Source organism: Xyrauchen texanus, chromosome 36 (assembly GCF_025860055.1).
Source record: "Xyrauchen texanus isolate HMW12.3.18 chromosome 36, RBS_HiC_50CHRs, whole genome shotgun sequence".
NCBI classification, from domain to species: domain Eukaryota; kingdom Metazoa; phylum Chordata; class Actinopteri; order Cypriniformes; family Catostomidae; genus Xyrauchen; species Xyrauchen texanus.
The window spans coordinates 29762920-29774733 of NC_068311.1; the positions used below are offsets into that span (position 1 = coordinate 29762920).

At 37.2% G+C, this 11814-nt stretch overlaps 1 protein-coding gene across 1 annotated transcript; it reads left to right on the top strand.

The window, feature by feature from the left end:
* Positions 1–6301: 6301 nt before the first annotated feature.
* On the top strand, positions 6302–7252 carry LOC127629712 (putative gustatory receptor clone PTE03). The gene has a single exon (XM_052106929.1). It carries the CDS (start codon positions 6302–6304, stop codon positions 7250–7252), a length of 951 nt encoding a protein of 316 aa, XP_051962889.1.
* The last annotated feature ends 4562 nt before the right edge of the window (positions 7253–11814 follow it).

Genomic DNA, 11814 nt, shown 5'->3' on the forward strand with positions numbered 1-11814 from the left:
AGCAATCGAGGGACAAGGGCCTTGGTAAGAGAGGTGACAAAGAACCTGATGGTCACTCTGATTGAGCTCCAAAGATCATGTGTGGAGATGGTAGAAACTTGCAGAAGGACAACCACCACTGTAACACTCCACTGAGTGGCCTCTCCTCAGTACAAGTCACATGAAAGCCTGCTTGGAATTAGCAAAAAAGCACCTAAAGGACACTGAGATTGTGATTAAACGAAGATTGAACTGTTTGGCCTAAATTCCAAGTGTCATGTCTGGAGGAAACCAAGCAGCGCTCATCACATGCACAATGCCATCCCAGTGGTGATGGCATTGTGGCATGGTGGGGGTACCATCATGGTATGGGAGTTCTTTTCAACGGCAGGGACTAGGGGACTGGTCTAGGTTGAAGGAAATCTGAATGCAGCAAAATACAGATATCCTTAATGAAAACCTGGTCCAGAGTGCTCAGGACCTCAGACTAGGCCGAAGATTCACCTTCCAAAAGGAAATTGACACTAATCATGCAGCCAATGCAAGAGTGGCTTAGGGACAACTCTGTGAATGTCTTTGAGTGGCCCAACCGAGCCCGGACTTGAACCCAATCCAACATCTCTGATAAGACTTGAAAATGGCTGTCCACCTACAGTCCCCATCCAACTTGACCGAGTTTAAGAGGATCTGCAGGGAAGGATGTCAAAAAATCTCCAAATTCAGGTGTGCAGAGCTTGTCATATTGTACCCAAAAAGACTTGAGGCTGTAATCGCTGCCAAAGGTGCCTCAACTAAGTACTGAGTTAAGGGTCTGAATACTTCTGTCAAAGTGATGTTTCAGGTAAGGTTTTTAGTTTTGCAAAGTTATCAAAATCTGTGTTTTTGCTTTGTCATTCTGGGGTATGTAGTGTAGATTGATGTGGAAAAAAATTATAATTTAAAGAATTTTAGCCACTTAAAAACATTTGAAAAAATTAAGGGGTCTGAATACATTCTGAATGCACTGTATTTGTTATAAATAGTGCATACATCTCCCCCACCCCCAGGGCAGCCTTAATTCTTCATATAAGTGTTGTAACTTTCCATTATTTTTATACAAAATAAATCACAAAAGAGAGGTTTTCTGACACATGTTAGATGCTATAAAAGGACTAGCATCTGCTGTGACCCACAGTTCATGTACAACACTTCTATATAGATGATGGTAATTACAGAGTGTATATCAGAAGGTATTTCAATGATGTATGGTTTGGTTTGGTTTTAGGGCACTGAAACATTTATCTGATGTTAAAAAAGTATTAATATATGTTTATTTATATCTTGCATGTATATTGTTAACCCTTGTGTAGTCTTAACATTCTATATACTCCCCTTGTCCTAAGGGTCAAAAATGACCCACCTTCACCAAACCCCTAAAATAAAGCAGCTTAATTGAATTTTAAACCCCAAATCTATTTTGCATGAAGAAACAACCTGTCACGATTCCCTTGTTGTCTGCCCCATGTTTCTCGTGTCACCGTCACAAACTACATTTCCCATGATTCCCGGCCCTCATCACTGCCAGCATTGTGTCATTGTTCACACCTGATTGTCATTTTGTCATTATTGTGTCTCTGTATTTAAACCCTGGTTCTTTGTTCAGTCATTGTCGATTGTTGAATGTAGATGTTGGTATATATTCTAATTATTTGTGTTCTCCTGCTCTCTGTGGATGTTTCCCCCAGCCTGTGTTCTCCGTGGATGTTTCTCATGTTTATGTTTTGTTTTCCCCACGTGGATGTTTTGTTTGTTCCTGTATTGTTTCATTCATTAAAGAAGCTGCATGTAGAGCCTCACTCCTCGTCTGCCCTCGTCTGATTCCTGACACAACCTGTCATTCATCACAAACTTTGTGAATATGTGGGTTTTACCTCTTCACAGTGCAGAAAGACTTTTCTTTAATTTAATCAGTGGACACCACTCATTTTTATTACAACACACCTGTCATAAATGTTTTCTTTACTAAAGTAGAGGTTCATTATTATTATTATTATTATTATTATTATTATTATTATTATTATTATTGCTAAAGGTACTGCATAGGTGTAAACATGAATTGTTTAGCAAGAGATAGCACTTGTATAGCCTAAGAAAGTTGCAGAAATGTGCTATTGAAGGGAAACAATAACAGTCTTGAACTTTTTTGGCAACATAGTGATATATTCTTCTATACTGTAAAATGAGGAATTCAACTACAAAATACTAGTCTTCACCCATTTTTCGAACCATTGCCCTCACCCACAAGGTGTATAAACAACAACAATAAATAAAAATAAAATAAGATAATAGATACAAAACAAAAACGAACTCTAATTAGTTCATGTAGGACAGTATGCAATGTGCGCCCATGGACTTTACAGATGTATTTCTCACATAGTGCAGCACATAGTATTTGTTTTACAGTCTTTCTTTGAGGGGCAGAATTGGCATCTCCTCCTCTTGCCTGCCCCAGCTGCAGCCTCAGGTGGATCAGGACAAGATTCAGCCGCCTGAACAGCCTTCACAAGCGATGCAGAGGCTGCTGTCTGGGGGAGGCACTCCCTTCTTTGAATGTGTGGGGTTACAAGTGCCTTTCCCAGCTGCTCCAGGAACACCCTCCTCTTGTTCTGCTTATCAGGCATCCAGGTTAGGGTTGATCTTGTTCCAGTGGTGGTTGGGTGAAGGCAAACTTTGATGAGAAGGCCTCTCTCCCCATTGTTTGCGAGGAGTGCAGGGGGAGCTCAGGCTTGTTCTTTCTAACTGTGCCAACCATGGTGATCTTCCTCTTCAGGAGCTGCTCATAAGAGGTGAAGAAATTGTCACACGTGACACTGTGCCCCCTCAATCCATCTGTCACATCAAGCACAACCCGCATCCCCTGGTTCTTCTCTGGGCCTCCACTGGTTGGCTTCCCTGTGTAGACTTGCATCTTCCAAGCATAGCTGGATTGTGCATCACAGGCCACCCACATCTTGATGCCATACTTTGCTGGCTTGCTGGACATGTACTGCCGAAAAGGACAGAGACCTTTTGACAAAAGAGATTACTATCAGTAATTAGTATCAGTGTCACAGAAAACCATCACATAAATCAATTATATTACAGCAATAAATAAAAAATAAACAGTGAAAATCACTTACATTACTGATATGAAAATAAAAATGTACCTCTGAATGGAAACTGTTGCTCATCCACTATTACTTCAGGCCCAGGGTTGTAGAGGTATGGGTTCCCAGAATCAGCGGATGGGTGAGGTGGGAATTAACCATGGCCTTCACTCTATGCTTTACTCCTCAAAATGTTATAACGGTAGTCACTACCATATATATGTTAACATCTCGATCGGGGTCAGTCTGTGGCATGTTGGGTACCTAGATCCACGTCTCCACCTCCCTTGCTGGATGCTTTGGACGTGTCTCGTTTCCCTGAAAATGTGGCAAACTGGCCTAGGCAGAGAGGGGTAGGGGAGGGAACTGGCACGTAGTACAGCCAACGAACGCGGGGTGCCTGTTTGGGTGGCACCACTCTCGTTTCCGGGGAGTGTGTAAAGGGATAGAGGGAGAAGGAGGAGGGGCAAGAGGAGGAGGAGAAGGAAGATAGAGAGAGATCTGGAATACTAATGGTGGCGTAGTGGCTAAAGCACAGGGCTGTTAATCAGAAGGTCACAGGTTCTAACCCCACGGCCACCACCATTGTGTCCTTGAGCAAGGCACTTAACTCCAGGTTGTTCCAGGGGAACATTGTCCCTGTAATAATTGCACTGTAAGTCACTTTGGATAAAAGTGTCTGCCAAATGCATAAATGTAAATGTAAATGTTCCAGGTAGGCCGCCATGTGGGCTTCAGTAAGCTGGACGGCGTCATCCACCGACATGGGGCGATGGCACTGGACTCATTCCATGGTTCTGGGCAGGCAAACAGTTAGCTGCTCCAGCACCATCGGCTCGATAACATCTTTCAAGCCAGGGCCTTCTCTGGCTAGCACCCATTTTCGGCAGGCATCACGGAGCTACTGGGAAAACGCAAATGGCAGCCGACTTAACTCGACGTGAGAGAGCGGAACTGCTGGCAGTGCTGTTCTGGGGTGGGGCCAACCCGTTGCAGGACAGTGGTCCTCAGCTTCACATAGTCCAGGCGGTCCTCAGGTAGTAAATGCTGTGCCGTGAGCTGGGCCTCCCCAGGAAGCAGCAGCAGCAGCAAGTGGAGGGCCTACTTGGCTCGTGGCTAGCCGGAGGCAGTGGCTTAATGCTCGAAAATGCCCACGAACCCCTCCAGTTCGTCCTGGGGGCCCATCTTGGAGAGTAGGATGTGCGGCTACTTCGATGACTTCGATGGGGTCGCGGCGGAGGATCCACCTTGAGCCTGCCAGCTCTGGAAGGCCTGCCGATCCTCAGCCTTATTTTTGGCTCAGAGCAAAGATCAAAAAAGCACTTTGCAAAGTATATCAGGGCCTTTAATATCTTACAATTGTGTAAGCACCCATTTATATTTCCCAGTATAATTCAGCTATATATTTGTTGTTATACAAGTCTATGTTCAATGAAGATATTAAAAGTGTTCATGGAAATGATTTTATCTGCAATGGACAGTTATATCACAGCGAGGGACAGGTTAAGGACAGCAGACAGGCAGGAATTTCAGATAAGCAGATACGAATTCAAATTTTGGAATAGGGAATAATTTATGATACGATACATGATAAATAATTACTCAAGAGTATGCTATGTATAGGAATTTATATGTATCTAATTTAAATGATGCACTGTGTAATGTGTTGTAATGAAACATAATCTTTTGATCATAAATGCTTGAGGACTCTAAATTTATTAAAAGGATGTGTTGATGGCTGACAGGGTAACACAGGTTAATGTGCAGTCTTGTTATTATTACAGCAAAAATAAATTACATTAACATTATTTATCAATGATTAGGGGATGCTAATCATTGTACAAATACTAACTCAAATTGATAAAGATGTAAAGAGAAATTAAAGGAAATAAAAAAAATATTCCTTACTCTGTCTCTTCCCCAAAATTGCAACTGGACAACAGCAAAAACTACACGGACGATAAATTATATATAGCTGCTTATACAGTCCTCTTGGTGTTTCAGGCAGATGTGCAGGGCTTGCCTACTTTTCAAGCTCTCTTTTGGGGGTCCTAAGTGACACTCGAGTGGGTCTAAATGCATCAAAAATGTGCATTCATTAGTTTTTACATTGCTTGAGTGGGACCAAATGCATTATAAATGTGCATTATTGTTAAGAGCTAAAGTAAGTCGATAAAAAATTATACTTTTCTTTCATTTTGTTGTTATTTAAACCTAAATGTAGACTGTAAAATTACTATAGTTGGTGCAAATTGCATGTGAATGGTGATCAGGCCTTTGAAGCTCCAAAAAGCATATTAAGTAAGCATAATCCATCATTGGTTTAGTTCATATCTTCTGAAGAAATCCAGTTTGTTTTGAGTGAGAACAGACCAAAATGTAACTCCTTATTCACTGTCCATCTTGACAGCCTTGGTGATCGTGATTTTAAGCTGAATTACACTTCCTATAGTGCACTAGGCTCTGCGTATGTGTCATAGCTTGAAATCATGACTGTGCCTAGAGCCTGCCATGGAAAGCTGTATAGTGAAAATGAGTTATATTATGGTCTGTTCTCACCCAAAACCAACTGGATTGCTTCAGAAGACACTGATTAAACCACTGGAGTCGCATGGATTAATTTATGTTGACTTTATCTCCTTTTTAGAGCTTCAAAGCCCTGATCACCATTCACTTGTATCGTTTGGACCTACAGAGTTTAGATATTCTTCTAAATATCTTTGATTGTGTTCAACAGAAGAAAGTCATACACATCTGTGATGGCATGAGGGTAAATAAATTATGAGAGAATTTTTATTTTTAGGTGAACTCTCACTTCAAGAGAGGTTTGTGTTCTTTATGCAAAATACGTCACAAGAGAAAGGTCATCTGAGACTTGTTAGATGCTATAAAAATACTACCATGAGCTGTGACCCACAGTTTTCAACAACATGACAATGTTCTTTTTTTTTTATATTTTGAACTGCAATACTGCTTATGTAGACTGACTGAATATATCATAGTAGCTCTGATGGTCACATTATATTTAAATATATATATATATATATATATATATATATATATATATATATATATAGCATTTTAGAGACTTAAATGATTCCAAGCTGATAACAATGAAAACTGTTCATTTTTATTGTAAAATTCATAAGAATGTCCTCTACTCTTTTTCTCAGGTCAATGAAGACACCCTTTGAGTGATGGAAAATGGAACATATTTTTACTTCATTTTGTTTGAAAATATTGGGTACAAAAGATATTTTTTATTCTGTTTGGGATTTATTCTATACTGTGCTATAATATTTTTTAATGCTCTAATTTTTCTTACAATATGCTTGGAAAGGACACTGCACATGCCTATGTATGTTCTGATTTCATGTTTGTCCATCAACTCTGTGTATGGTACAGCTGCATTTTTCCCAAGGTTGCTGACAGACTTGCTGTCTGATACACATACAATCTCCCGTGAAGCATGTATCTTACAGGCTTTTGTCATTTTCTCGTATGCAGCAAATGAGAATACAATATTAATGTTAATGGCATTTGACAGATTTGTTGCAATCAGTAAACCTTTACAATACCACAACATAATAACTCCAAGGGTTCTAACTGTTTTATTAGTTATAAGCTTAGTTTATTCAATGGTTTCCATTGGTACTAGTGCTCTTTTAACTGCCAGATTGACAATGTGTGGTAACAGATTGTTTAAGGTGTACTGCCACAACTATGAAATGGTCAAGCTCTCTTGTACGAACACTATTATTAATAATGTTATGGGCTTTTTCATACTGATAACAACTGTTGTCATCCCTTTAAGTTTTATATTATATTCTTATGTGAAAATTCTTAGAATTTGTCAAAGGAGCTCAGCACATTTCAAGAGCAAAGCTTATGAAACTTGTGTTCCACACATAGTGATCCTTTTAAATTTCTCAATTGCCATTGTTTCTGAAGTCACTTTGAGTCGAATTGTGAATGTGGAACTTCCTATAGCACTGTCAATTGTTATTTCACTGGTGTTTCTTATTGTACCACCCATCCTCAATCCTATCGTTTATGCTTTAAACTTGCCTGATATTCGCAAAAACATTCTTCGTCTTACACACCAAGTAGATGTGTTTCTGATAATATGTTCTGGTAATAAATGTTAAACAGAATGTTACAAATTGGTAAAAAGGATTGTAGACTAAATAAATCAGTATAGTTTTCTTGACAGTGCACTTTAGGTTAGTTGGCAGTGTAATCTTTCCCAAAGCTTAATAATTAAGATATTAGTTTGATATTTTAACTGATGACAGCTGTGCAGAAGTAAGCATATTTTACTTCAATCGATCACCCCAATAAATCAACATCTTTACCACAATTTTAAATGGGTATTTGCTTTTGTAATTGGTAATCCATTGTTGTATGTTTGTATTTCCTCCAGAAAAGGTTGATTTTTTCCTTCATATTACATATTAAACTAACAGGTCGATTTAATTTCTACGTATATACCATATAAAAACACTGTGTCATCCATTAATATCAAACACTTTAATTTAAGATATTAGATAAATTAATGGCTTGAAGATCAATGTGAATATTAGTATATAAAGTAAGTGTGCTTTAAATAATAGATATTAACATTTGCTTCAGATAATAAATGCAGGAAATGTAAATGTGTTTTACATCTGTACAGTATGTTACAGTGCATGTATGTCTTGATGGTAGCAGATAGGATGATATAAATCATTACTGGAAAGTATTGTTTTTTGCATTTAATTGTCTTAACACTTTGTGTTTTTTGCTGACAAAAAAGTCTAAAAGGCTTATTAAAAAAGCTTGTAAACGCAAGTAAAGGCTAACAAAATATTCTCTATTTTAAGGTAGATAGTCCTATAAATAAATGAAGCTTAGTGTCAAACTGAAGACAAACTGATAACCCATAGGTGCAATTACACTTAATGTGACATTTTGTTATTGATTCATTGTCATTAGTTTTAATTGTATTTATTTAATTATATTTCATATAATTATTATTATTCCTAATTTTATTTCTATTTTTTATTTTTGCATTATATTTAATACATCACATTATGGTATCTTAATATTGTATAAATAATTATTATATTTATAAATTCCCTGCCTTTTCATTTAGTTGGATGGTTGTATTAATAGTTCATTTTTCTCTTGTTGCTGCTTGAACTTTAATGAGGGGAACACATGCTCTCTCATGTCATGAGGGCAAGAGATAAAAGGAAAGTGGTAATAAAGAGTGCATGTTTATGGAATCTACAGGTTTTGTTAATGCCATTTAATTGGGAGGTATTTAATATGTTTGAATTACACTACATCTTGTAACTCGCATTATAACTGAGATGCATGTGCACGGTGGAGACTGAGAAGTTGCCACTATGAACAATAATAAGGATAGTATAAAAACAGCACACACTGTTTTCCCTTTGCATGAAACGCCACATTAACAGTAGGCCTACAGAACACAACATTTTCATATTAGCCATACCTCTCCCACTGCATCGTTCTTAACTGTTGAATCAAGTTTGTTTTCTTAAAACTCTATGCCCATATTCCCCACACTATGTGATACCATCTTAAAGGAGCTGCACTTCTTTTGCAACGGCAAAATTACCAATCACCGATCGAGTCATAAGACGTGAATATCGACTGATACCGATCGTGGCCAATTGATCGAAGCATCCTTAGCAAAGAGTAATACTTTCAAGGTCTTTAATCTCTCATTTTTGTCTTAACATATAGAATAATAGTCTACTGATCACAGAGACCAATAATACAAATATTAAACTGAGCATTTATTACTAACATTTATGAGATGTTTATCACTGGCTAAAACAAACTTGTGAGGTATGTAACCAAAAAGGAGCCTTTTTCCTTTATGTGTGCATTTTTCTGCTTGATTTCTGTTTCCTCATGTAGCTATAGGCTGAAAATGTTAACCTAAAACTTACTGCAGGAAAGATAGTTTGCGGTTTGAAATGCATGTGTCTTTTGGATATAAATCTGCCTTGTTCTGTAGACATGTACATAATATTGCATGTTTTTCCTTCACGATTTGTGAATTCAGGTGCCATTCATTATCCTCCTCAATCGATCTGAATCAGACAAAAACATTGCTATGAAAACGTTTACAAATCAGACTGGTCAAGATTAGAGTAGTTTCTCCTATAGGAGGTGTTCAACTTTTGGAGCTATTTGCATTATAAAATTAAACCGACCAAACGACCAATTGTGCAGCAGAGGATGAAGACACCTGAATTCACAAATCGTGATGTATATATAACATGCCATGTTATTTTCACTTGGATGACAGTGCACAGTAAATGTTTAGGCAAAAAAAGTCTGAAATTCACACCGTGGTCTAAAATGCCCATGCTATATTTTTAACAATTTAAATGATTTTATTCTAGCCAAAATAGCGGTTTATTTAAAAAAAATGTTGGTCAAATAATATTTACTATACTGTATAGGTATGGCGTTAGAAGTTGGACAAAACAGCGCAAGCGCAAAAACAGCGCGCAAGTGAATTTCAACAGTGTGAGCACCATGAAACAGCTCGCACGTAAAATTTAAACCTGCAGAACTTGCAAATCACAAACTCGAGCACAAAAAATATGATTGTGCACACAAATTAACAAGTCCCACAGGCGCAAGTTATTTTCTGCACGCGCGCAGAACTGTACACACGCGCGAGTTCTTTTCTGCACACGCACGAGTTCTTTTCTGCACACGCGCGCGCAGATCTGTACACACACGCGAGTTATTTTCTGCACACAAGTCGGTTTTGACACTCGGGCGGGGCCCAATCCTTTCTGTAAACAAATGCTATTGGCTGCTGACCAAATACTGTATTGATTGGCTGCATCTCTTCGAATCTCTCGTGATTGGCTGTTGTTGGACGAGAACAGACAGAAAGCGGGAACTTTTTATTTTTTACAAGAAAAAAACATACAAAACTCTCTTAGTGGAGAAATAAGAAATATACATCAATTGGAACAATACAATTATTGTCAGTGTAAATGAAAGAAAAGCGTCCCCTACACAATACTGCACAACAAAAAGCAAACAACAAGGGGGTATTGGTTTAAAAATAAAAAGTCTCGAGATCAAAAGGCTTGAGAAAAAATTTTAATATTAAAGAAAAAATTTAAATAAAAGCATCCTTTAGACGTAGCATACAAGTGGATATTTATCGAAACAATTGTCTGGATATATCACTACACATCTTTCTTGCAATTTTACTAGACTTATTTCAGTGAGGAAAATACAATTTATAATCGTTCATAAACCATGAAAAAGAAGGCTTCGAATATCTCCACTTACTATAATGAATGATATTTACCCATGAGGACAATCATATTATCCAAATCAGAAAGGGATGAATCTACATTATGGATCCATATAAAAGAGAATTTGTGATAAGTCAAACATCAGGATGTCATCAATCTTAAATGACAGCCAATAATGTAAATCAGACCAGAAGCTTTTGGCCATAGGACATACAAAGAACAAGTGTTCCAGAGTCTCATCAGCTGCCTTACAAAATACACAGGGATCTACTTCCAATTTAAACCTCTTTCTAAGAAAATCAGCAACCGGATATATTTTATAAATCATTTTAAAGTGAGTCTCTTTGACTTTAGGGGAAATTGGCCATTTGATGTATTTGAAATGTGGTTTATCTATGGACAAGGCATTCATATTTGAAATTTGTACACACAATCCTCTATTATAATCCAAAAACATTTAGTTATATAAATACATTTGTTATAACATTTTCTGTAATGTAAATTACATTCATTAATTACTAGATTTGGTAAGGTTGGTGAAAGTCTTATTCTCACATACATCTGTGTGTTTTGGATTAATGGTAATAACGGTATTGATTTACACATTTTATTATATTCTCTATAAGTGCGGTTAAGATTATACTTGAGCAAAAATGCAAAATGTCCCAAAAAGTTACCATTATCATCTAATTTATCATTCAAAACCACAATACCCTTTTCATACCAATCACTTTTAAACAATTATTTCATATTAATTGTAATGAACCTGTTATTCCATAGGGTGGATCCATGGGGTAAATATAATTTTACAGTATTGGAGAAGTTGTTTGTGGAAGTTTGATAATTTAATAGGAATCTTAGATACCTCAATCACATTTTAAAAGAAATTCAGGCCCACCTATTTTATTAAATAGAAATCTAGAGATCTATCACATAGAGTAAGTATGATTTCAACCATTTACACGTAAATGCCCCAAAAATGTATTCAAAGTCCAAGGCATTGATACCACCCTTATCATTCTCTTTCACTAACTGTGATTTCCTAATATAATGGGTTTTATTTTTACAAAGGAGGGAACTGGGAAGATTGGGAAACAGATGATGGCAGACAGTAAAGAGGTTATGGTTTCTTTCTAAATTCCTCCTTAATTTCTTTTAGCTGTAAGATGTTTTGTGCGTTTATATATACATATATATATATATGTAAGTGTGTGTGTGTGTGTGTGTATGCACAAAACATCTTACAGCTACAAGAAATTAAGGAGGAATTTAGAAAGAACCATAACCTCTTTACTGTCTGCATCATCCTTCCTACTTTCTGTCTGTTCTTGTCCAACAACAGCCAATCACGAGAGATTCGAAGAGATGCAGCCAATCAATACAGTATTTGGTCAGCAGCCAATAGCATT

Excerpts from the sequence above, each read along its gene's own strand:
- LOC127629712 (XM_052106929.1), top strand. The coding sequence starts at position 6,302 with ATGGAAAATGGAACATATTTTTACTTCATTTTGTTTGAAAATATTGGG.